General features: G+C 38.2%; 2 protein-coding genes across 2 annotated transcripts; one reads left to right on the top strand and one right to left on the bottom strand.

Annotated features, from left to right (window-relative positions):
* Positions 1–756: 756 nt before the first annotated feature.
* Positions 757–19,509, bottom strand: LOC108669583 (AMMECR1-like protein). The gene is made up of 6 exons (XM_018156963.2): positions 19,341–19,509; positions 14,386–14,579; positions 12,848–12,958; positions 12,197–12,402; positions 11,949–12,079; positions 757–11,424 (listed from the first exon to the last, which is right to left on the bottom strand). The coding sequence occupies exons 1-6, from the start codon at positions 19,392–19,394 to the stop codon at positions 11,389–11,391; spliced, it is 732 nt and encodes a 243-aa protein (XP_018012452.1). The 5' UTR covers positions 19,395–19,509; the 3' UTR covers positions 757–11,388.
* Positions 19,510–23,776: 4,267 nt separating this feature from the next.
* Positions 23,777–25,582, top strand: LOC108669581. Its single transcript, XM_018156961.2, has 3 exons — positions 23,777–24,018; positions 24,260–24,915; positions 25,252–25,582. Exons 1-3 carry the CDS (start codon positions 23,911–23,913, stop codon positions 25,415–25,417), a joined length of 930 nt encoding a protein of 309 aa, XP_018012450.1. The 5' UTR covers positions 23,777–23,910; the 3' UTR covers positions 25,418–25,582.
* Positions 25,583–27,211: the final 1,629 nt, after the last annotated feature.

Raw genomic sequence — 27,211 nt, 5'->3', positions numbered from 1 at the left:
ACTCAATCGTCTTTAAAGTAAACGCCATTCCGTCGAAATTAAATTGCACACACAAGGCCTGACCATTATATCATTTATTGGAGAAAACACGTTCATGTCTTACGTTACCTCTTTACTCTCATAATCATCTCAGGGACAAAATCAAGTGCGCAATCATAAAATGTCAGCGTCGTCGATTAGGTCATCCACTGATACAGCAACTGTTGTTATCACTGAGCATGTTGTGCCAACATAGATGCTATCTCTAAAACCTTCCTTTCTTTCTTTAGACGTTTCGGGCTTGTTCTGCTATGGCCATAATACAGTTAATACTGAAAGCAGAATGGTCGTATTTTTGAGAAATTTTATAGTAACGTTAATCTCAGACTTGTATGGGATAAGAGTTTATTTCACAAACGTCGAGAGTGCAGGGATTCTATGATTGGCTTCCGAATATCCACTCTCAGAGCACAGGTTCTGATTAGTCGCAAGCTACGAATGTGATACGAATCATTCAGTGCACTGAAAAAGAACAACTTATGGGTTTTTACAGACAGACCAATATTACGCGCACCATGAAAATGTTTTATTTAAGGTACACAACAATTCCATTCAGCGAACTTTCCCCAATAAAAAGTATGCATTTGGTTCATTTTAAGAACTAAGAAATTTCATAGTTACTCAAGTGATTAGCTATGAAATGCCAACAATGCACAGGTTAACAGAAACAGAGGATGTTGAGTGGGCTTATGCTTAAATAAATGAGAATGAAACACGTTTTAACGAAAATTTTATGAACTGAATCTTTCACACATTGCAAAACACCACTTATACCGAAAACGGATCAATCCTTAATGTGCTTTTATAAGATACGCACTAGTAAAGTACAGCTAAGAGAAGTGGTCACAGCGTGCACATTGCTTGTCAGTACGACGTCACGCAGGCGCTGAACAGACTTTGTGGAGATGAATAAAGTTGCGACATTGCTCATTTGAACGCATGCAAGTCGCTGCAATAGGAGAGAGTGGTAGTTAGTTAGTTTATTGGCCACATTCTTAATAATTTGGACAAAAATATGCGAAAAATTATTTAAATACTTCCATAGATCCAATAAGCAAATTCCTAAACGCTTTTCACGTCATAGTGCAAGCAAGAAAACATTACTCGGAGATATTTGCCGGAAAGTTAAATTAGTTTTCCTGTTTCTAGTCAGTGAATCACAGGTCGAGAGATATCATCCATGCAGACGAAAATAACCTCAAAACATGAAATGCTGGAATGACCTGCGTAATATACTGCACCTTCAACTACGCTCATGTTACCATATTCCCCCGTAAATCCTAATGCAATATCAGGCTATACGATGGTCGTAAATTTCGATGATCCTCACAATGACAATCGAGAGGTTCGGCTTTTTACTCAATGGTTAATATGGTTCGGTTTACATTATTAATTAAGATCTGTACTGACCGGATATCGCATTTGTGAACAGTAAATTTACAACCGCCGTATAATTCACGATCATCGTACTCGTTTATAAGAATCGACGCATGTATGCCGTCTCGATGGCATGTGCTGGCACCAGCGATGATCATGTAAATAGTTATCTTAATTTGATAGAAGCGTGATGTTGCAGGAGAGCAAGAGACCGAAATTTACTGGCAAAAAAGACCAACAATCACGACGACAAAACTACGATAAGGTAAAACTTTTTTTACAAGCGACCAATGAAAAGTGGTATGCCGGGAAACTGACATTCCCTGTAAATTGTCAACACTATCGATATTTTGACGTAATGACAACTCCAAGCATGGATACTGGATGATGTTGTTGAAGACAATGTTGGAAGTGGGTCTCATGCCGAATATCGATTAGTAAAAAAAGATTACCATAAGCTTCTTATGCACATTTAAATATTGTATACACAATACAAACAAAAAGAATATCAAATATTAGGTAGATTTTACCAGGACGGTTCACTAATATTAGATGCTTAGACGCGAAATATATAATACTCGTGGCGAAATACAGGATAATAACTATTGAATAACAAAGGAGAGCAAAAAAGACTCGTTTGACAACGGAGTTACAAGCACAAATCAATTCAGAGTTCGACGAGTTTAATCTTAACGTGAAATGAATCTTCGAAGAAATCACCTCCTTACCGGCAGATACTGCAAGTCAAAAGATTTACTATTGCACACCAGGTTTCCATTTAGTCAAAAGATTAAATGAAAGGAAAAAATACTGTAAAGAAGAACGGAATGCATGCTCTGAAAAAGTATCTAAAGTAACTGCCAGAGGTATTAAATTTGGACCAAGTGTGTTATCGTTAATAGCAAGTTAGTTTTCTTAAACTGAGAGATAGAATACAAATTAAAGATAATCACTGCGTGTTACCAGTTAGTCACGAGCATGCCTTAATCAGATGTGTGACGGCAATCTCCCCAAAACGTTATCTTCCAACTAGGATAAAGACCTTGAACTTCAGAACCGAATGAGCCTAAAAGATTGTCAGCAGAAGCGCAGAACCCAAAAAACCTCATCAAGACCCGAAACTAACACGATAAAATCGAGTGAAGCACGCGATTTTACGTTGAGCCAACTTCACACTAGATGTAAATGAAGCGCGTACGATTCACTGGACATTTCAGGCACCAACTAACGTTCAAACAGGATATTACAGAACAACCCTAATAAAAGATACACTACGCATTTATAAATAAGATACATCCGCTAAGCGTGTTGTTATATAAAAGATTCGTTGGTTATATACAAAGCAGCTGCTCGTGGAAGTATCAAAAGAACGCTGTATGTACATTGTTGTTGATCACAGTGCGCTAGATCTTAAGATGACACAGACGCAGCCTATGTAAGCTGCTTGCACGAGCGTCTCTACAATGTTGCTATCCTGAAGTGGCCGATGGCATTGTCGATGTAACGGTTAGGGAAAAACTGTTGTAACTGTTAGAAAAATTTCAAACTACGCTTGAAATTGACTATATTTCGATTATGATCGATATTGCGCTGCAGCAGGTGTGCAAAAAAACTGAACTCTTTAATTAACACAGGGCGGAAGCAACGCACAACGAGCACAGCTCCAGTTCTGCAGATTCTCCAATATATTCGCAATTTACAAAGTAAAATTCAAGTGTGGATATAAACAAACGTTACATCAATGCCTGGTCTCTGTAAGATGAACACCAGGCCGGATTCTCAAAGATCATTTCTACGAGTTTGACGACATCGCACTCAGGCAGCGAGAACCCGGGCATATGACCACCGTGAATAGCTTAGATAATCTGGGCCCAGGCTCTGATGTAAATGAACAATGATATTAAAGGTAGATATTGTAAACATGGAAAAATGTAATGAAACGTATCTCTTCATTAATAAAGATTCGTTCCATGGCCCACAACTACATCCCATTGATGTCCAGGAATGTATGATCCTCTTTCAAAACAAGTAGCGTAGGGAATCCCGTTCACAAGTGAAGGCATATAGAAATGTAAATACATTGTAATTCCTTCATACATATAAAAGCACATATACACATAGATTGATGTATATAATACATATGTATAAACAATACATGAAGAGACGCTCGTGCAGAGTATCACAGCAAAGCTATCGTCATTCAGACGTGTATATGCAAGGCACGTCACCGCAGTGACTTGACGTCATCATGACCATGTCACGTTACACACTATCCCGCGCGATCATCGTGTCGGTAAGAATGGTTGTTACAGAAATGATAACAATGTAGATGATATCAACGATGAAGGTTATAATAGTACTCGGCATTGAGGCGGTACTGACGCATTAATTGCATTACGCAATCACTCAACATACGAGAGCACGAAAAGCACGCCTCGTGTCGCTCCACAATGATCGTAAATGTGAATCAATATATAATCAATATTACCCTCTATTTAACTCAAAGCAAGCAATATTAGCAGCAAAACGACGCTCGTTATAAATCAAACAAACCTAACAATGAAGTGATCACATCATATCTGTTCAATTCATGCGGATGTGGTGCGCGTGTGTGGTGTGTTTGCGTGTGGTGCATGCGTGTGAAGCGTGAGTGGTCCCTGTGTGCTGTGACAATGGATGCTGTGTGGACGCTGTGCTGCCGGCACAGAGCAGCACTGCAAGTATACAAGATACCGTCAATAAGCACAGGAGTCCAACATCTCTGACATTTATGCCATAGCATTCACGCACGGCACACAGCACAGTGATTCACACACGGCAAATCGCACAGCGATTCACGCACGGCAAATCGCACAGCGATTCACGCACGGCACACTGCACAGCGATTCACGCACGGCAAATCGCACAGCGTCCCGAAGCACGCTACAAAGCGTCCGTGTGTCGCTACCGCATGTCAAGTCGCTTGTCGCTCTTGTTGTTTAAGATCAACTGATATCTTTGTGAAGTAGTTAAATAAATTAATAGCACGTCAGGCAATAACCGCACACGCATTCGACGTAAGAAATCAAGAAATTTATGAACATTCGTACATGAAGTAGATGATTGATAAATGTTAAGTATTAATGATTAGTATTTAGAATTATGTCCAATAATCGCATTTCTGAAATCAACAGAACTAACAAAGCATAAAAACTCCTCTAATTTAGGTTAGGTCACACCAATTAGCGTTAAGCTATTACATATCTTATTTTAGAACGTGCTTAGCCAACGAGAAAATCAGCAGCTTTCATTGCTGGACCAGCACTGCAGCAACAGCTGGACCAGCACTGCTGCAACAGCTGGACCAGCACTGCAGCAACAGCTGGACCATCTGAGCGTCTCCAGCTGGATTATCAAGATAAGCTTCAGATTTAATAATACCCTTAAATGCGAACAAAAATTTACCAACAATATTTTTGTGTTTTTTTTTCGCCTTATAATTTAGAATAAGATAGTGTCCACTAATTGAAAATCCTTACCCGACCAATTACAACGAATAAGATTACAATTACAATTAGGTAAATTGTAGTTCTACAGCAGATGAATGGCGTTCAATGGTTTAATAAAAGCCGGTACAATACGTAACTTCAGCTCGCAAGGTCTTAAGGAGCAAGCGCTTGCACAATAACATTTAGACTCTTTTGTATCGGAGCCTCAAACAGTTCAAAAACCGCAAGAAAATTTGTATTCAAACTTCTGAGAAAAGATGACAAAATTCGCCCAGAATATCATCATACTTCCAACGCATCAAGATTCAATTTAGAAAAAACTTCATGATGAAAAATACACGTGAATTGGAAACGTCATTCCGTTTCCGACGAAGAAAGTTGAAAAAAGGCCCCTCGATCAAAAGACTTGGATTATTTGCCAGGTCTTCTGGCAAAAAGCAGCACAGGCACGAACACGTGTTAAGCTCCACGATCTCCCCACCTGAAGTTTTCAATAAAATTCGTGAATACCTTATCGAGGATCATATTAATCATGCCTCCACGAAAACCCAAGTTAACACGACGGTCTGATAGAATCGCGTTATCGTAAAAACTCTACCACAACATCGCTACATGAACTTCCAAATAGCATCACTTGACACCGTAAATACATCACTTTTATGTACCAAAACTTCATTTCATTCGTATGAAGCATCATCTCACCATGAGCGCATCACGGCTTTAGCTATGAAAGCATAGATGCATCGCGCTCACATTACGTCAATTCACATATGTTGTTAGTGTTAGGTAATTATATCTTATCACTTCACGGAAACGTAGATAGAAGAATGGGTAGAGCAAATCACTAGTGTACAGGACAGAGCTTGCATTAGCACGCTCCGAAAATGGGATAAGAGCGTAAATGTGGAGATGCTAACTGGCATGGGAAGCTGAGGCGTGAAGGAGACGTGATACATTACATCTTAGGGAGCTAATGGCAGTGAATGCAGACTGGACGAATAAACTCTGGAATATCAAAGTTTTTGTCCAATGGGCGTACGATTCCTAAATCTACACCGCACTAAGCTAGGTTAACTCTTACAAATATGACACTAGAGCAGTGCACATTAACCCTTGTATTGCACTTTAACCCTAGCAGTGCACTCTAACCCTCTCAGTGCGCTTGAACCTGAGCACGTATTACACGCGATATATCGAGTCGAGCGTAGACTGACCAGTTTGCACGGAGCCACCACGCAAAATTAGCGGCGTAAGTGACGGCCCCGCAATGCGTGATTCCAGAATGTATACCTACATGCATTCAGATTTTTCGAAATTTTGAGACTTATTCAGAATAGAGATGCACTTTTTGCGCTTGAGCGAATTCTCCTGGCCCAGTACGGCGCAGGAGAAGCACATATCAGTGTCATTTTCTAAACAATATGGCGGATCCATTTCTCCTAGTGTGACACAGCCGACTAACCTACTAGTGTCTATTTCTAAAACGCTGTTGTAACATCAGGCTCGCTTCGAACTTACTAGTGTCCATTATAAACGCTGTTTTAATGCAAGTTCGATACAATAATACACACGAGCTGCCGCCATTAGCCTGTCATGACCACGCCGCATTAATCGTTGCCCAACATTTTCAATCAAACCGGCACGGACACATCGCACCGAGTGCAGGAATAAATCTCAGTCTCCGAACGAGCAACTGTTAATCGATTGCTAACTGAGCTAATCCAAATCAAGCCAACACGAACATTCATACTTCCCTTAAGAAATGCGATTCATTTCATTCTTGAGTTCAAGTGAAGCTTTACATTGCTTAGTCTCGCCTGGTCGTCAATTGAGTACGACGCAGATTGTAACACGGCTTCTTGCGCACCACATACACGCTGGACCGTGCCCGCTATGCCGGTCTGCAGAGTACTAAGCGAGAGGAAGATTTGGGGCGAGAGTGGTTTGTAGCGACTGTACTGCACAGGTGAGAGTGGTTTATAGCGACTGTACTGCAGAGATGAGAGTGGTTTGTAGCGACTGTACTGCACAGATATGAGTGGTTTATAGCGACTGTACTGCACAGATGATGCGGTTCGTCAGTGGCAAGCCCTACAGCATTGACTCCTGTGACTCCAGTACGCTTGATCGTACATTCCTCATCAGTCTTGATAGCAGCACAGTCTAGGATTTGTCAACTCATCCTCCTTATTGCCGCGTGGAACAAAGCAATACGTATAAAGGAAATAGAAATTTTCAAGGTAAGTTTGATTGAAGCGGGCAAACACGAAGGTTAAATTAATGCTCTTCTTCCCAGTAAAAATTTCTGTTCAAAAACCTACTTCACTCACCATGCGTGAGACCCGAAGATTTGAAAATAAAGTAATTAGGAAAATGTTCGTTGGGAAATCATTCAGACGTAATACAACCGAAAGCAGTAACTTACAAACTAACGTCATAGTCCGCGTTTAGAAATATAAGAAAAAAGACTCCTTGCAAAAAAAATCATACCGTTTGAAAGTCAATAGACATGGAAATATTCATACACAAGACAAACATCCATTCGAGCACAGAAACATACGAGTTATGCATATAAATCTATTCGTATGGTGAGATCGACGTACGAACGCCACACCAAATCCAAGTTAGCAGTCCTCGCGATTCAAAAAGTGAACTATTAACACGCAGATATTTTGGGTACACTTCTTTCGTGCCAAGATAAGTTAGTGAATTAACGAACATAAAATAATCAACAATTTTGAAAAAGTTTTTATATTAATTAAAAATCACTGTTTGAGGTGAGACCATTGATCGCCTTGTCTAATTTGGATGATACACGCCAATAACTCATATTTTTGATAAATAGTGATGTTAAATAATATACAGTTCAGAACTACATTAATAATCATAAATGAATGAGGAAAGATACACATCGCGTTCGAAGATCTAACGATATTCGTATACTAATCATTGATCGTCATTCTCTTTCTTTGTTGATTTGTAACACAAAACAATCCTTTGAAAAGTTCGAATGCGGAGAACAAAAAAAGGTCAAAGACGTTCACGAAGACAACCTGTAGCAGAACAACTCGTATCACAACAGAAAATAGGCGCAAGGATTTTACAACATACTAGTAACTACTTAAGTTAAAGTTCATTTAATTTCAGAGAGCCCGAAGGAAATTAAATTTGGCCCTCGCAATTAAACACCACAAAATAAGAAGCGGGTAGTTTTACGTTTGAAATGTTTTATCTTAGTAATTATGAAGGAAACACATTTCCTGTTAGTAATGAAGAACATGTTTCTTGTCAGAAAGAAGTCGGGCCAGGAGCAGACAGACCATTTCTCATTATCACCAATCTTAGTTATATAATAACCATGTAATCACCGAACACGCACTGAATCAAACTCTCTCTTCAAAACGCAGCACAATCTATACACTGCTACCGCTACATGACTTGCGTTAGTCCCCACTGAACAGCAAGGCTATCACACAGCGCACATCCGCTACAAATTACAATCTCCTTTGTTTAATTAAGCTATCAGGCAAACAATTTCTATCTGACATCTTCAACTGTATCTTGAAAGGTTTCCATTTCTTCACAATTACATAAACCAATTTCGAACTTCTGATTACGCGGAAGTATTTACATACGCCTTTCACAAATCGTTCTCCGATTAAATAGGAGTGTCCTAAAACAACCCGACACTAATGGGGAAAAGTGTTCATCCCGCTATCTATGGTGTTATATTAATGAATCATTCTGTTATCTTGATATTTTCCTCATCGCGAACAAAGTTTTTCCAGGAGGTAACACTGTAGAAAATGGCGCTCTACACTCGCACAGGAAGCTGTACTGATTCCTCTCACCGAAGAACCAAGAGGCAATATTAAGGCAGAATCTACCTACACTCTTTACTACTGTCATCTTTTCCGCAATGCTGCTCCTTGCATTGAAACTAAGGTGTGCAGGACAGGTTCGAATTTAGTCAGAACAGTTGATGCGCTAAACTCGAAGGCACATCGAGCAAACGGAAATAATTTGGAAATAATTTGGTTATCAGGAAATAACAAGGCCAAAAAATCACTTACGATTACAGAATAGAAGCAACAAACGTAAATTTTCACTTTTAGAGCCATAGCTTTGCTCGTATTAGAAAGTGTCGAAATCGAAGAAAAACTAGGAATCTTCTGGATTTGCGAATGTGAAGCATGGAGCTTCACGGCAGACATCGCCAACAAGTCTACCAACTGACAGATTATCACAATTTTAACAATATTGTCCCGAAACCTGCTTAGATCACAGTGAGTTTTGAAGTGGTAGCAACGTAGGCACCTCTTGTCCACATCGTCCATATCTCAAATTTATTTGCTGCATTACGAACGACTCTAAATGTCCATCGGGACCTAAATGATCAGAAAAACTATGACCGAACAGTAAGACCATAACCGAACAGTAAGACTGTGAAAGGTCAGCGAGACTATTAAACATGCCCCCTTTATAACACAAATTCCGTTTTCTAGGTCGTCCATAACCACAACAGCCTCCCTTGAACAATAAGATATCAAAATTAAATACCATTTGTTATGTAAGAATTTTTATCCTAAAACATCAGATATTAGACGACGGCGCCTGCCTAAAGGCATCAGTGATAACAGCAGTGTACTCAGAAATTACGTGAAATCAATCTGTGATTATTCGCCCCCTCCCTGAGTTGGAGAAATAAGCTTCCACGCCGCAGTCGGTATCATACTCTTCATGAATAGCTAAATCAAAAGCACAACCGTGACTCTGTTGATGGTAGTAAGGTAAACAGTTTGGACAAAATATGAAACCTAAATACCAAAGCTCAGCTCTCACATACAGTTGATGGTCCCCTAGAATTTGGCTCTTATCAAGAGTGAAGAAATCCGCAGACGAGGTTTGCGAGGAGTTTGTTTGGAAAGACTTTGTGCGCGAGGCCTCTACTTCCGCCGGCATCAGGTGCTCCATCGCAGTTGCCGACAAGCAGCAAACCGTTGCAGTAACCATGCCACTGCACCCCAGCCCCAGCAGTGGTGGAGGGCATGGCAGTGGCGCCGTAGTACACAGGAGGAACAGCCAAAGACTGCAATATATTCTCAGGGCCACTGAGTATAGAGGGTAATTGAGATGCAGAGGTGGTGCCATCTTTGTAGGGGAGTGATTGCGATGGTCCCTGGGAGTACACAGGCCTCTGTTCTCTGGGAGCCGGGAAGAAACCCACGCACGGGGGTGACAGGGGCGGCAGACGCACGCAAGTCTCTGACAAGGACGGGGTGAGGGCGGCCGGCCGGCCTGGACGGTGGGGCAAACTGACGTGGGGAGCAGAACCTGACCAGAAATAAGGCTGAAAAACGTCAGGCTGAGGATTTGATTGGCGCAGATAAGAAGCCTCGGAAATTTCCTCGTGCCGAGGTGAAATGGAAGCCCTAGGAAGCAACATCGGCCGGCACGAAAGAATGGCACCGTCGATTCTGCTGCCATTCATTTCCCTAGTGGCGCTAGACTGATGGTCAGGCACAAGGTTCACACCCCCGTAGTGATCACTTTCAGCTGCTGTGCCACAGTTCCGTTCAACATCAATACCACCGTCGCCTCGGACGCAGTTTGGGATCTCAGACAAGAAGGCGTTGGGAGCGTAGGAAGCTAAGGCATGCGCGGCGAGTTTCTGACAGGGAACTCCGTGTAAAGAGCTGATGGCGCTGGCGCTGTATGGGTCAGCAGAGACATAACTGTTCGATGCTCCAGAAGACTCCAAAGCACTGGAGTTTCCGCAGCTGTTTGAAGTCAAAGCAGATGGCCACGGTAAAACATTTACATGATTGACATTATTGGATCTTCCAATGTCAGACAAAGGCAACGTGTTGTCGTCAGCAGGCCCCAAAGAAAGCAATTGCAAGACAGTTGACGCGTTTTTAGAGCCCGCTTCACTAGAATCTTCAATGGCTGTCCATGGGCCACTAAGATCATCGGGAAAAAGAGGGACGGCAATACTAACATCCTGCGGTGGCCCTAGTCTGGTTGTGTCACTAGATACTTCACTAACACTGTTAGGCAAGACGAGTGGACGAGGCTGCAGAGATTCTGAAGGATTTATTGATGTGTAAAGAACTGGGACACCCGCTGCTTGTGCGACACCCGTAGCAGGACAAGATCCTGAAGCGAGAGTCCAAGCAACTTGAGGGCAAGTACCCGAAGCCAAGGACCAAGCGAGAGCAGCAGCAGCAGGTGGTGGTGGTCCAGTCCAATGAGCTAAGGCTTGCGTGTCAGGGTCCAAAATACCTGAAGCATGCGGCACTACAGAACTGCTGCAGTAAGGAACGTCTTCCAAAAGGAATGGGGTCAGCAAGGTGGCATCATCTTCTTTAGGCCTATAGGCCTGGTCTACTTTATGTGGCCAATGGTCCTCAGGGGCAGCCTTGCAAGGCGAGGCCTTGGGGAGGCTTTCGTTTTGTCCCCACACCTCCCCATCCAGTGACTGCTAGCAGCGCCGACTGCGCCAGTAGTTCATGTACTCCTGCAAAATTATATTTACAGTTAGGAGAAAACAGAATACTTATATCACAAAACGTACCAAATAACATATATAATTACATAAAATAATGACAGTAACAACTACATAGAACTTAGCTTTACTGAAGAGTGAAGAATGTTACAAGATCTACAAATTAAAATGCCTATTTCTTAATTTTATTCTGAATAGTGTGATTGAGTCGTTTTGCAGAAATAAAAATCAATAAGAGATTAGTGAGTGCATTAATAAATCTTAAGCAAGTAACTGATAGTTTGAGAGTAGAAGTGCGTCATTTTGCTGTATAAAATTCCATCTAAATCGATACATCAATAACAGATTAATGCATAATTTTTAAGCAAGTGACTGATAGTTTGAGAGTAGAAATGTAAATAAAATAATAATAAAATAATATATAGGTATATATATATATATATATATATATATATATATATATATATATATATATATATATATATATATATATATATATATAATTCCATCTAAATCGAGATGAAAATACGGCTCACAGAATAAGAGATGGATATTTTTTCGCTCTGATATCTGGTGAGCTTGAGGCTGCGACGCATCTCTGCCGTGACGCTGCCTTTGTAGCCGCCCTTGCGCAGCAGTGAGTCGATGGTTCGGTCGTGATCCCAGCCTGCAGCCATAATATTAACCACATTTATTTCGTGATGTTGACTAAGACAGAGATATTTACTCTGAACATCGAACTATCTCAAGAATATATCAGCTGAAATTCTATGACAGAGCATACCCTGCTCAGGCGCAACTTCAGGCAGGTAGGTGGCTGTGCGCTTGGCTCCTCTCTCGTTGAAGAACTCGATCCTGATGCCGTGGGTGCCGATGTCCCAGTCGCGGTAGTCGCGCCCCTCCTCGAACTCCCGCAGGATCGACACGGACACCGACAGCCGCGGCAGCTCTTCAGGGGCAATGGGCTGGAAGCGCGAGTCCTTGAAGGCACTGCAAAATCAAATAACATTTAATTAGATTTTACAATTAAAGCGATACAAATCATTTTAATACTGCTCTCAAATACAAGGTAATCACTGCTACTGACACCTGGGATCTTGGATGAAATAGCAGCATGGGATGACTCTCTAGACAGTAATATCAAGTATCAATTCAACTCATTAAAAGTTATAATGGTATCGATGTATTAAATAATTAATGACTGAAACATAATGCAAAGTACTAGAACAACTGACGGCCATTGGACAATAGTTAAGTGAGTTTTATTAAGTCAAAGCTAGAGTTCTTGTTTCACTATCATTTTTATTTGTCAGCATCACGATAATTTCTACACTGAAGTATAGTACTGTGAAATAAACATGTATACAAAAGTAGGAATTCTTCATACAAGTAGTAAAGCAGTATTCTACTATGAAGAGACAGCATTACAACAGACCTGGTAGCAGCGTATTCTCTCAAGCCAGCGTGCAAGTTGATATGGCTGAAGGTGCCCATGCAGCCTCGTAATCTGTGGTCCCGTCCAGAGGTCCACGTCACAAACAGGGGACTGGAAACAATATATATCTTAGAGATGGTAACAAAAATCATTGATAAATAGTAATACTTTCAATCCTAATGTATTTACAAACAGAAAGAACTATAACTGCTGTATCTGAAGCTTTTTTATGAAAGAATGTAAAATTAGCACTGAAGTAAAGGAGGGTTAAGAAATTTTTAAATTTCTTAAACTTCCAATCATGGTTGAACACAGCTGTACCTATTCTTAAATTCATTTTAAATATTCAAGAAACCCAAATGAAGGACTTGAATGGAAGTTTTCACAGTAAAACTAAAACTTCATCCACATCCAGTGAAAATTTGTCTACCTTTCAAAGGCCATTCTCCATGCTGCAATTTTTCTCATCAGTCTTTTGATGAGTGGCCAATTTTATCAAATAATTCATCAAACAAATAGCCAGCATTTCTTCATCTCCAAGAAGAGAAGTGCTAAGGTTTAATAGAAATACAAATTAGAACCCACGCATCATACTAGGGCATGCGATTTGTAGCTATTGGTAGGCAGGCCTACCATTCAGTGAAAAGTTCTCAGTGTTTAACAACTATCACATTTAATTGGTCAGTACCTATGTAGGGGTACCTAATCAAGTTAATATCTATTACTTTTATTAGTCATGAATAAAACATTGAGATGTTCCATAATTTCTCAAGTGCATACAAACTTTATGTATGTACCGGTATATATAGAATGCATGCCTGAAATTAGTTTTGTTTAACCGCAGATTGGAATTAGTCTATGATGCAAAAAAGTTATTATAAAAAAAGTTATTATAAAAAAGTTTACCTTCATCAACTGAGTACATGTTTTCAATAACGTGTATCGTGTATATCTTCATCATTTTAAAGTCAGAAATAGAGTGCTAAAAAACCTTTATATACTTTGCAAGCATTGTGTTAACTCCAAATATTTCAGAGCTACGGTATCAATAGATTAGCAAAATGGATCAAATTGAGTGCTGAATCACTGCTGATGCCTTAGTTATGTTATAGTAACTGCATCTTGCAATCAATAGACTTTTGTGCTATGAAGAATTCATAGATCTATGGTGGAAAATTTGAAATTTTTGTTGGATAAACTAGAATTTGTCATTCATCTATCAAGCTGATGGTGATACCGGTACATAAGAGATTTCTTGTCATTTCTATACATTCAGCTGCATCAATATTTTACTTTTTTACTTTTCCAAACAATCTTATGCAAAAAAAATAATAAGAAGTATTATATCTCTACTAGGCAATTAATTTATAAATATCTTACAATGCAACTTGACTGAAAATATTTTCATCCAAGGTATTATATACTAAATCACATTCTTATTTGAAAAATTACTTAGAACAAGATTTTCTAACAATATTTTTTTGCAACAAAATATTATTGGAACTGCATTTACCTTTAATAGGCAGGCAAGCCCTTACTATGGATCATTGGTGAAGTCAGGCAGTGGAGGGGGGTCCAGGGAGTGCAGATGGCTGTGCAGGACATCAAAACAATAGAAGCACATCTCAGGGCACGCCACAGGAATGAGGCCGTTGCGGACACGGCCATTGCTGGAGGCACTTGCATGGTTCGATTGAGATGAATGATTGGTGGAACTGTTGTAGCAGCACACCTGCAAGTACCAAATATTCTATTACTTTCTGAAAATTTATTGGCATAGGTTTAAAATATTTTCCATGCTCATAATATTAAACATTTTACACATTTATGAAGAAATGTTTAGGCACATTTTTCATGCTTAGCACAGTTAAAGTAAGATGTACAAACTGTTGATGCCTCTGTCTACCATGAACTTCTTATTAGGACTTGACATAAGTCTTAAACATCATTATGAGTGTTACAAACATGATACTTACAGAGATTGGAGATTGGACTTAACAGAAATAATTTCAGTTCTACATTATTTTCAAGTTATATCAACATACCAGTATATGTTACACAAAACTTGAATTTAGTTAGAATGTTGGAATGGGAGAATGAGGATTCTACAACAGAGGTAGGAAGATGCACTACTGTCAAACAGGGTAATAAGGGACAGGCAGGGTAAATCAGGAGAGGCATCCCACATTTTGTAGATGTGTTCTAACAGCTAAACTAATCAAAATATTGCAAAACTATAAATAATGGCATAAAGTTCAACATTTCTACTATCTATATAGCATAAACAAATTAAGAAATCACACATTTACTACCTATAAAAAATCCATGAAATAAAGCATGAAAAGTGAAATTTTGAAAAAGTACCTCTGCTAAGGTCTGTAGCAAAAAAAAATTATTTGCCATATTAAAAAATTTTACTTACATAAAAGTTGCACATAGGTGTTGGCTTTGTGTGTTAGAATTTGTGCATCTCATTGTACAAAAAAATGGCAGCCATTTCTGCACAACAGGGTAGTAAGGGATATCAATTTTAACAATAGACGGACATTACCCCCCGGGGTAATAAGGGACACCACTAAAAACACATGTACCTACAGTAAAACTTTGGTTAGCAAAGGCTCCAGTTGATAAAAAAATCAATTGAAAACAAATATTTTTCATTAAATTGACCTTGTTTAATGAAAAAAATTTCACTTGATGAAAATTAATGCATTGTTAGTCATCACAAAATTGTGCATAGAATGTCAGATAGAATTGTGCACCAGACAACATAGAATGAAAAGTAGTTTGCCTAAACTATGATTAATTTCTTTAAAAAATATGATGGTTGTCACTGGAATATTCCTTTCTGTTTCATGTTTGTTTTTTTGTGATTTTTTTTAATTCACTCGACTCAATTAAATTAGTGAAAAATCACAAGCCATCCTGTAAGCTAACCAATACAGAAGAAATGCTATACAGCTGCTGATATGAAGCTTGCAATGGACAAGGTCACTGTTAATGCTCAATGGCATGTCCATGGATACAGGAATATCCCATCAATAATATGGTAATGTATGGATCTGGTTATATCCTATCAATAAAGAAAAAATGAGTAAAAATCTCAGAAAATGTCACTTATTCTACATTTACATCATCTACAAAGAAAGAGGAGGACTTCAGAGTACTGTTAGTAATGGATGAGTACACTCTGCATGCTTCAAATGTTTTAAAATTATGTTTTATTTCAAGTGTCCATTATTACCCCATTCTCAGGGGTAACTCAGGAGGCTTTTATTTTGAGTCTGGCACCTTATGAATAGCATATAGAATTTTTTCAGAGATGCCATATGATATCCCTTGCCAAGACCTTTAAAATGAGGTCAAACTTGTTTATGAAATGTTTCATGATAAGAAGTTAGTAACAAAAAACGCTCAAAACCATCCCTTATTATCCCGTTTGACGGTATCTGTAAGCTTACAGGATGGCTTGTAATTTCGCACAATTTTAATCGAGTCAAGTGATTTCACTATAACATAATATACATTTAAAAATTACTTTTTAAATACAACACATCTAAAGAATCCAGTGTTTCCAATGTTACAGATGTACAATGAATTTCTAATTTTTTTTTTCAAATATTAAGAGAATTACCTAATTTTTCAATTTATTTTAATATATAAATTTTTTTTTCAAAATTATTTATTTTGTCAATTGATTTATGCATTGCCTCCAACTTCACAAAAGTGTGCAAAATTTCAGGTCAATTAGACAGGTAAAAGTGTGTTAAATATCATTTATAAGATTTGTAGCTGACAAAATTATTTTTTCAATTTTTTTAATATTGAAACATTTTTTTTAATTTTTAAAATCATTTATTTTGTCATTTGATGCTTGCATTGTCTCCAACTTTACGCAAGTGTGCAAAATTTCAGATTGATAGGATAAGTAGAAGTGTGTTAAACTTTGATTATAAGATTTGTAGCAGACAGACAGACAAAAACAAGAAGTGAAGTTAAAGAGAAGTGTTGTAAAAAAAAGATTGTAAAAAACATACCTGAAACAGAAAGGAATATTTTAGTGACAACCATCATATTTTTTGGAGAAATAAATCGTGGTTTAGGTTAATTACTTTACATTCTTTGCTGCCCAGTGCTCAATTCTATCTATGGCATTCTATACACAATTTTGTGATGACTGATGCAGTGAATTTCTGTTAAGTGAAAATTTTTTCACTGAGCAAGGTGAATGTAATCAAAATTCTTTGTTGTTAATTGATTACTTCATTAACTGGAGCCTTTGCTAACCAAGGTTCTACTGTTAATACAATTTTAGGGGTGTCCCTTCTTACTCTGGGGGGTGTCCCTTATTACCTTGTTTTGTGGGAATGGCTGCCATTTATTCTTGGAATGAGATATGCAAATTGTGTCAATCACATTTTTAAGCCAACACCAATGTGCAATGACAAATATTTTTTCTGCTACAGACCTTAGCAGAGGCACTTTTCCAAAATCTCACTTTTGACACTTTTTTCAGTGATTTTTTAGAGGTAATAAATTTCTGATTTCCCAACTGTCTTTATGCTGCATAGATAGTAAAAATGTTGAACTTTGAGCCACTATTTTTAATTTTGCAATATTTGATTAGTTTAGCTGCTACAACATTTTGTAGAAATGTTGGAGGACTGTCCCTTATTACCTCACCCGTCCCTTATTACCCCGTTTGACAGAATATGCTAAATAATATAATATTGTAGTTAAAAAGCCCATTTTACATACCTATTATATATTTCTATATTTTTTCCTGTCAAATCACATTTTTCCACTGAATGTGTTGAATGAATGCTAGATTTAGAATAAAAATCGCTGAATTAACAACATTGCCCAGGTATAGGACAAAAATGCTCTGGAGTCTGGCCCATTTCACCCAATCCAATGGCCTTTCTCTAATTCATTTAGAACAAAAATAATATTAAAGCATATATTTATTCAGGATTTTAATATTACCATATATAAATACAAAATAAAAATTTTTACATGTAATTTTATGAAAATTCTGCCTAATATTGCGAGGTGAAAGCAGTGTGTAATTCTAGAGGGATATTAAATTAACCAGTACACATAGCATATTGGAAAGCAGGACCTGAAAGCTTGGAAAGGCCAGGAACTTTCCACTTTGTCCATCATATTTCATAACATATACATAACCTATCACTTTCCAGCTGTGATTGGTTGATGGGATTGTGATTTTAGCCCCTTCCAGCTTTCCAGCTGTGATTTGTTAATGGAATTGTAATGTTATCTGCTTTCTAGCTGTGATTGGTTGCTGGGGATGCTTTCAAGCTGTGATTGGTTGATGGAGATGCTTTCAAGCTGTGATTGGTTGTGCCCATAAGCCCCGCCCCCAAATATGGTATATGTCTACAGTACTGGTTAACTAAATACTCAACTTAAACTTGATCATTACAAACAAAAAGCCTGGATAATTTTCAAAAAATCCATTAAATAAATGAAAAATAAAAAATATCTATCAAAAATTTTTACAACAAATCTGAGGTACTGTACAATTGAAACAGTTTGTCCACTTTTGATTCTCCTTTTCATTTATAGTTAGTCACCTGGCACCAGTATGGAATTCTGTATAGGTAATATATTCTCATGTCCATATATGAAAACGTATCGAAAAACCAACCCTACGGTTCCTACCCGCTACCACCGCGTTGGACCACCTTCCACTGCAATGAAAATAGATCAACTGGAGCTCATTAGAAACAGTCCCGCTTCCGAAATCGCGCGTGGTTTGAAATCCAATCCCGTGTTGCGAACGCCTAATCAAGTTAACTAGTCGTCAAGGACTACTACACACAGGACATGCATAGCCTATGTCCAGCCTCTGCTAGCAGAGGCGATCGCCTACACTATGAAAATGCTGTTGTTTTAGTGGCATCAACAAATGATATGCCCATAATTGTTTCATACAATAGTATTACAATGTGTGTTAGTTACGTAACCCCCATGTTAGTAAATAAAGGTGAGTGGGTAACGTAAGTTACGTAACCCCCATGTTAGTAAGTCGCGAAAAAAATCGGTTTTCCGATGCCGACCGCCAAAAATGAATGAAAGATTCCTAATCTACACCCCAAAAAACATATAATTAAAAAAAAACACCCTTTTTTTGGATGTAGTTAATCTGCAATAATACCAAACTAACATCTAAGTCCAACATTCAACTTCAAGGACATACTATAGCTAAGAAAAGAACAAAGGAAATTCTATAGATTATTAGATTGAAAACTCACTCAAAACATTGGCTAGAAATGGATGCTAATTTTTTGTGAAACAACGGAAATTATAGACGTAGGGAAAAATCATTACAATCCTAAAAAATTAATAGTATATTATTAGCCAAACAAATTTACGATGATGTACGAAGGTAGTCGACACACTTAAGTTATGATATCTCAAGTCAAGGTTTCTAACGATTAATCAATAATTTTAAATCAATGCAACTGACCTGCCCGTTGCCATTCATTTTAGTTTTTTTGGTTCCACAACAGCCAGATGACATTGCTATCTCATAGGAATTACTACCAATGAGGAGAAGGAATAATTTATATCAACTAGCGAATCTAATACGATCCCTTCTAAATGTCCCACAAATTTCCACAGAAGCCTTTCTTCGGGCAGACTACTCAGCTGTTTGATTTACCCTAAATAATAAATTTTAGGCTAAAGATTGCCTTACATATGAATTTACAAATGTACACTTTTGAAAATCCTCAATTTTGAAACCAGTTTTCTTGTCAACAATGTCTACGCAAAAAGTAAAAACTAGTTCTATTTGAATATGCCAATAATTTTTGGTTTACATGCATTTTTTAGACGAGCCTCTCAATCAAAAAACAACCCTTAAAAATTACAGCTTAATTTTCGTAGAAAAGATGCATTCATATGTTATATTACTTATATATTAATCCAAGATTCATATTTTGCTTTTATCTTTAGCTTCTTTACCAAATATTAGAGCAATTTACAGTTTAAAATATTTAATTATAGCATTCTATCTCTCTAAACAAATTTTATGCCACTTTCACTGCCCATTGCACTCTTTTTCAGACAGCTTGTTTTCTGAATGGTCGGGCAAAGAATGATCTCAATTACAAAGCAACATGGGCCTATTTCTTCAGTGCCGACAATTCTATTCTATTCTTATTCTCATCGGCGTTACAATATCATTTCTTCTCGCATCGAGTCACTGACACCTGAAGCAGCGTCCCTGATAGCATTATTGACGCTCCGAGTGTGAACGCTTTTAAGATCAGACTAGAGTCTAGACGAAGCTATGCTGGAACATATGTTCAGTATTGAAATGCCTAGCACCTTACGGGCCTTTCAATAAGTCTAGCAGCCATCTCAATAAATCATCAGTTATGGAAAGATCGGGTTACTAAGGCCGGATCCCTTGTGAATCAAGTCACGAAAAGTACAAGAATCGGCAACAGGCCATGGGCCAATTTCTTCAGTGCCGACACTTCTACTAATCTATTCTAAAGAAACTAATAGAATTAGAGACTTAATTGTTTATATGGTATTATTACCTGTCTGCCGTCGTTTAACTTATTGCCTGGTAATATCAGGCTGTGATTTACAGATAAGGCTGAATATAGAGCACTTTGTAGTAATTTTTAATGAACAGTTTTCATTGTTGGAAAGATCTTGTGACCTTGGGCGGCTATCTGACTGCTATCAGCTCTGACGAAACTCGGCCAGTGGCCTTCATTCCTTTCGTGGGTTTCATCACCAGGCGAAGGCCGACAAAAATGCAGTGCTCTTGCAAACATCAATCAAAAGGGAACGTACGCCTATCAGTCCTCATGCTGCAAGTCGGACAGGGTTAAATTTTTCATCTACTTTACTTATTTGCTCGTGTACCTTTCAAGGATTACTGAAGTGGCTGTATATAATTAAAAAACTAATCTAATTCATTCAAAACCCACTTCTGCGTTTTAAACACTTTTTGGTACTGAATTCAGAGGCTTTAAGTTTATATATTCAGATTCAGATATGAACTATATATAAGTGCGTATGACCTAATAGGCAGATATGAACAAAACTGTATCTGGCACTCCAGGAACGTCAGCAGCCTGAGATGACCACGCTTGACGGTATGGCGAGCCACATTAACAGAGATCATCTATTCCAATAACCATTTCTAGGCAGAGATGTTACCTTGCAGGAGACCATTTACGTATAGCCAGAGATCATCCATTGTAGGAGAGCATTTATAGACAGAGATCATATATTGAAAGAGATAAGATCGCCGCTTATATCGCAGGCAAATCCCTGCGACTCAGCGTTACTTATCAGCTTGTATTCTGCCGAGTCGGCACTCAGCTGATATATTGCTCGTTGTATCTAATCAGGTGTGAGTTTCTACTTGAAAAATAGAGTGTTTTCATTCTAATACATTATAAATCAAAATGAACTAGCTAAATTAAAATATTGATCAGAGAGCTCAAGCATAAATCACTGCCTTAAATCACTGCCTTTCTGTTGCTAGCAATAACATAACATTGCTTAGGAATATCAATCAGCGTTGAAGAATAGGCCGAGTTTGCCTATCGTGCCGATTATTATTATGTTATTGGATTGTCTCTATAGAGATCTTATGAATGACCTTTTTGGCCAGATCTATCCAAAACTTTCATTGCAGCTAAGAACCTGCTAAACATACCCCAATTTTGAGGTAGGAGGCACCTCTAGTCGAAACACATACCCTAAATATTAATTCAACCATGCTTTGCAGAGCCTCAAATCTGTTCTTGAACACATTCATACTAGGCGCGCCATAGATACAGCTTCCACATGTTTGTTCCACAAATCGGTAATTCGAAGCGAGAAGAAGTGTTGTCGCATGGATGAAATGCACCACAGATTTTTTTAGCTTATAACCGTGGCCCCTGGAGTTGGTAATTGTTTCACATATTCTAGTAATCCTTCTGGGACATTGTATAAACCACGGGTAAACTTGTATACTTCAATGAGATCACCACGCAGACGTCGATAATAAGGACATGGGAGCTTCATAATCTCTAAGCTTTCTTAATAAGACTGGCCCTTTAAGCCTTGAATTATCCTTGTTGCACGTCTTTGAATACATTCGACTAAATTTATCACCCTTTTAAGTTTCGGTGACAACATGGCTTTCCAAACTCTAGGTGCGGACGCACGGCACCGACAGCCTAATCGCTTCTGCATCTAGGTGCTTGTAGGAGCGTGCGACCAGTCCAATCAGTTTATTGGCTTTATTAACTTGAGATTTGCTTAAAAAATGTCAGCTCCTTATTGACATAAACTCCCAAATCTTTTTTCTGTCGATTTTTCAATCATCACTCTCTCATCGCAACCGTGCGTTCTCATGTTGCAAAGTTGCTGGTCATCGGTATCACATGGTTTAATTTTAGCTCATTTACTTGACTACAATCTCAATTAAGATGATGTGGATTAAATGGAAGAAAATATTTTTCAAAGTTATTTTCCGAACTCTAGATGCGCAAATTGGTATGATTATATTATGTAATAAAATCTTATCTGAGATAGCAACTTCTCGAGAAATCCAGTTTTGACTGGTGACATATACAAGCTGGTATGCACAAATGGTGCAAGCGGTGACACGCTTGCTGATACTTGTAACCAAGCAAGATGAATATTGGTGATAAGGACTTGATCTGCTGATCTTCAGGATAAATTACTGCATTTTGGTATCGATTCTACCTAATGGATATTTTGATATCGATTCTACATTCTAATATGATCGGGATGAGCGTAAAATTTAGTTTCGCGTAGCTCTTTAATTTTTTCAGATTAAGTTTTCAGTTATCATATACAAAACTAAATGCGTTTCTCAGATATATAATATGTTATATAATTTTACCAATATATATGAGGCGAAATAATTTAGATGGCGACTCATGTGCTATTTACCAAGTTCACCTGACGAAATTCCACCAAACATAAAAACAAAATTCGTTTTGCATATCTAGACGAAAATACGTATTACCAGAAAAACTCATAACAACAACCATCGCATAATGTAACAGTTGTAAGTTGTAACTAAAGGAAAGTACCTTCCACCAAACATGATAACAAAATTCGCTATGTATAATCGGTTTTATTCAACATGTTGTTATTGATTCTATTAGAGATCACATTTCCAGTGATATTTTTCTTAACAAAACTTGCAACTTCTTCGTCAGTATTTATTGACGCTTATTCATGCTGCTTCTTGGCTTAAAAATGGTTACTTACTTCATGTTATACAGCCACTTCTCAAAAATAATTTGATCACATGAATAATTATGAGCTATATGTTGGCACGGCCATTTTGGTTTTCTTTTCAGCCAAATATCACGCAAATTTTATAATTTGTTTAATGATATGGGCGACCCATAAGATTTAATTAACGTACGCAAAAGAGCAAATTATTCAATCAAGTTTAATTAAATCTTCCGCAATTAATTTACAGCTCAACTTAACCCAATTTTAAAATAAAATTTTGCATAATAAATTCTAAATTTTGCGTATCATGGGGATAATGAAGTGTTAATTTATAATTTTTTTTCTATAAAGTCGTCAGATTTTTTATTTTATTTTTCATTACGTCTTAGTCTCTAAAGAGGAACCAGGCATTCAGTGGAAATATTACGAGTAGTTCCACCATGCATTTAAAACAGTAGTCCCATTTTATCGAGTTAGTCATCTACCACAAGGAATCTAGCTCTATTTATTTAAACAATAAGGCAACCTTAAAATCTTAATCAGTCAACACTTTCGAGAACTTCAATTAAATTAGGTCGGGTAGGTAGGCACGAGTTTGAACATATAAACTAGGTGTCAGCATGAGCTCCCTAAAGCCTTGAGACATGATCAGACATCATTCTGTGACCGAGCTCTATAGAGAGTGGTCGTCGCTCTCATTCTCCCTGAATTTTGGTATTTGAACAGAATTAATACATTGTGAATGCTTTTGTGCATCATTGTTGAGTTTATAATCATCAGAATATTCGAGTCGTGTTATTGATGACATGGATAAGGAAACCGCCATCAAAGCAAGAATCGAGAAGCTGAGGCAGGAAATTTACGCCAAACACTTGACTAAATACGATATCCTCGAAATGGAAATGACACTCATGGTGAGTTTTCTTCATTGAAGTTTAACTCTATGTACCTATTAGTTTTCAAAATTACGATCTACCGTGTTCACGAACTAGGTATGCAGAAGAAACAAAAATTTCATGATTCAGTACGAAATTCGTTTAGCCTGCTGGGCAGTAAGAGTCCTACAATGCGGATTAAACATTTGAATGATTTGATTGCTTCTGCACGCGAGTTAAACTTTTTTTTCTTTGTCGTCATAATTTGTTGCATTCGCAGTGGCCGGAGAGGGTGCAGCGGCTTGCGCCAGACCTCTTAGTTCCATTGAGTTTTCACAAACTTCACTACGTCCTCGAACTGGTCTTGCAGAAACCGACCTACAGTATCCTTATCCCACTCTCCCGCATGCTGATCGCCATCCTCGAAGGAAGCATCGAACGAATTCAAAACCCTAAACATCCTGTAAAACTTTCCCCAGCCATCGCCAAGCACATAAGAAAACTTGTATCAACCATCAATATCATCTTGGAAATCATCTGTCTTCCGAAACATTGCGATGGCGAGGTGGTTCAACACACAAATCAAGTTGTTGTGTTTTGTTCACTTTTCAGAGATGTTCTTAACGACAGCATTTACAAAAATTCATTCAAAAACGAGAAGCTAAGATTAAATGCCACTTTTCACAGCAATTTCTTGATCCACAAGCTCATCTCAAGCTTTGTTTTTGCTTCAATGGTGAGAGGCGTTTTTGAAAAAGTTGGTGAGACGCTGCCTGTGAGGCGCTGCCGGACTGTCCAAGAGCTGGTGGAGTCGAGCGTAGCGACGGACTGCGCCATCTGTGCAGACAAGATGGCGACCACTGCTGACTACGCCTTGTTGTCCAGCTGCATGCATACCTTCTGTCTTCCATGCTCCAAAGGGTGGTTCACTGACCAGTAAGTAAATTTTGATTGCTTTAAATAGTACTCGTAAGTTAACGCATAGCTTTACAAATATTTAATGTGCGATTACACCTGCATCAGCACAACCCGACTTGGAATGGCATTCGCCTCAAAGTGACATAACAATCTAATGGGTCATAGGATGCAAGTTAAGATAAAATATCAAGTAATGAAGTTATATGAAGTGAAAATTAATTAACCAATTGAAAGCTTATGTTGCATAAAATAACAACGTTGGAATAATAGCAATTAGTGGTTCGTATGCTCGACTGCTATTTTTTCATTTTGTTGTGATATTTTATGGAGTGATTTGTCTTTCTCCCGACACAGTTACTCCTGTCCAATTTGCCGAGCGCAGAACTGCTTCTGGATCAGCAAGACAGAACTGGAAGAGTACCAAAAGTTTTGTACGGATAATATGATAGAGAAATTAAAAGATATCTCGGAGTACCCTGACACCAAGGACCTTCTAAACTGGATTTTCCACGCGAGATAATTCCGTGTGTTTTATGTTTCTTTTCGACAACAACATGGAATGCTGTTTGAAATGAAAACTAACTTCAATTGCACAGGGACGCCGATATTTGTTAAATATAAGATATGCTATTTATGGCTCTACTGACGTTACGTCATATTTTAAGCTTAGTTATAATTTGTCATTTGGTCACAGTGTATCAATTTAAAGTAATGTGGATCTTGTGTTTCATTCCCCATGCAGTGGCTCCTTATTTCCTTGAAAATGCCTGCGTTCTTGATGAAAAACAATACTCGACTCTGAATCCCTGGCCCTCCTCATGCACCTAAGTCATATGATATCACCTCGTGTAAGGCGTAGGGTTATAGGCTGAGGTGAGGTAATGGATCTCACAACAGGGGGATTGAAGGGTAATAAATTGTATGCCAGCCACCCATGCAGCGACTGACATGCTTACATGCCTGTACACATTTTCTTGAAGGCACGCGTACGACTTAACACGTGTACGGACTTTAGCTGAAGACGGATCTCCACGGGACGTTGCATGTGTTCAACAGGACTGACATTATTTCAATAAATTAGGCCTATATACTTGGCGTAGGTACGTGATCGCCTAAAAATATTTTACTTCCGATATTGTCATAATAGAAGTAAAAACCAATGAAGTTTTTCCGGAAGTTTTTTAATTACTTGAAACACTCGTAATCTTGTCATCGGGGGCGATCAAAATCATTACTTCTTGACCTTCTATGCGCTAGAGAATACAGTGCTTATGGCCTCTGCGTTCTCTCGGAATAGGGATTGGATTTTGTCTGATAAGATATTTCTAGATTAACATGTTTCATGCCGCCGACTTGATAATGTCACTAAAAATACCATAAATATGTGGCATCATCCACCAGTTATTTCAACTCAGTTACCTTGCTTTTATACGCTTGAGAATTAAAATAAATGTGTACATCAACAAGAATTTTGAAAAAAATCTAAAAATGAGTTCAAAACTGATGTGTTGAATCCTTGTTTTCAAAAGCACTTTTTATGTATCTTGTTAGTCGATTTCACAGAAACCAATTTTAATAAGAAAGAAAAAAGCTCGTGCATTGGTACGATTGATTCCAAAAGAGATTGAAACGTTGCTGTTCAAATATAAGAAAAGTACGTGGACATCTTTGAAGAAAGAATATAGGCAGATTCTTCGTAATCTTAGGGCTAAATATTAAGTTTAATGGCCAGCTTAGAGAGTCGTGATTTATAACACGAGCCTGCGATAACATGGAGATTAGTTAGCTTTTAGTATTCGTTATCCCCATGCACTATCTAGTCCTGACAACCATGTTTTAGTACACTACCTCTTATCAGCGTTTGGAACGTTTATTGCATCTTATTGGTGTTAAAAACCCGCCCAGCCGTGCGAGCTCTTGCCTTCTGCCCCCCCTCCGTCCCTCCGCGATCCCTGCAGACTTTTCCACTGCATGTAGAGGTGAGCAGTAGCGCGCTACATGTAGCGGCTGGTACTAGTGGCCGCTACATTTTCAGTAGCGGTAGCGGCGCTACATTTAAGCAATTGTAGCGGTAGCGGTAGAGCCCGCTACATTTAGAGCATGTAGCGGTAGCGGCCGCTACATTTCAAAGTAGCGCTGCCCAGCTCTGAGAATGCATGGCACTTCCACGAGCTTATGTCATAGGTCTGCTTAAATCGCATGCCAACCAATAATTTTGAAGAAAAGATAATGCCTTGTATATTTGTTGAAAAAATTTCGTCTACGAGCTCCATCATCAGTGCAAATAACTTTAAAAATACAAGTACAATCATAA

This window comes from Hyalella azteca, unplaced genomic scaffold (genome assembly GCF_000764305.2).
Source record: "Hyalella azteca isolate HAZT.00-mixed unplaced genomic scaffold, Hazt_2.0.2 contig10891, whole genome shotgun sequence".
Lineage (NCBI taxonomy): Eukaryota > Metazoa > Arthropoda > Malacostraca > Amphipoda > Hyalellidae > Hyalella > Hyalella azteca.
The sequence above is the reverse complement of the archived record's forward strand: the minus strand, read 5'-3'. Positions and strand labels throughout refer to the sequence as shown.

What these genes read in the sequence shown, in the direction of transcription:
- LOC108669583 (XM_018156963.2), bottom strand. Translation starts at nt 19,394, where the DNA reads ATGTCATCTGGCTGTTGTGGAACCAAAAAAACTAAAATGAATGGCAAC. An exon ending in AGAGAATACGCTGCTACCAG is followed by an intron (nt 12,403 to 12,847) that starts GTCTGTTGTAAT and finishes TTGATTTTGCAG; the next exon opens with TGCCTTCAAGGACTCGCGCT. An exon ending in TGAAGTTGCGCCTGAGCAGG is followed by an intron (nt 12,080 to 12,196) that starts GTATGCTCTGTC and finishes TTATGGCTGCAG; the next exon opens with GCTGGGATCACGACCGAACC.
- LOC108669581 (XM_018156961.2), top strand. Translation starts at nt 23,911, where the DNA reads ATGGATAAGGAAACCGCCATCAAAGCAAGAATCGAGAAGCTGAGGCAG. An exon ending in AAATGGAAATGACACTCATG is followed by an intron (nt 24,019 to 24,259) that starts GTGAGTTTTCTT and finishes TTGCATTCGCAG; the next exon opens with TGGCCGGAGAGGGTGCAGCG. An exon ending in AAAGGGTGGTTCACTGACCA is followed by an intron (nt 24,916 to 25,251) that starts GTAAGTAAATTT and finishes CTCCCGACACAG; the next exon opens with TTACTCCTGTCCAATTTGCC.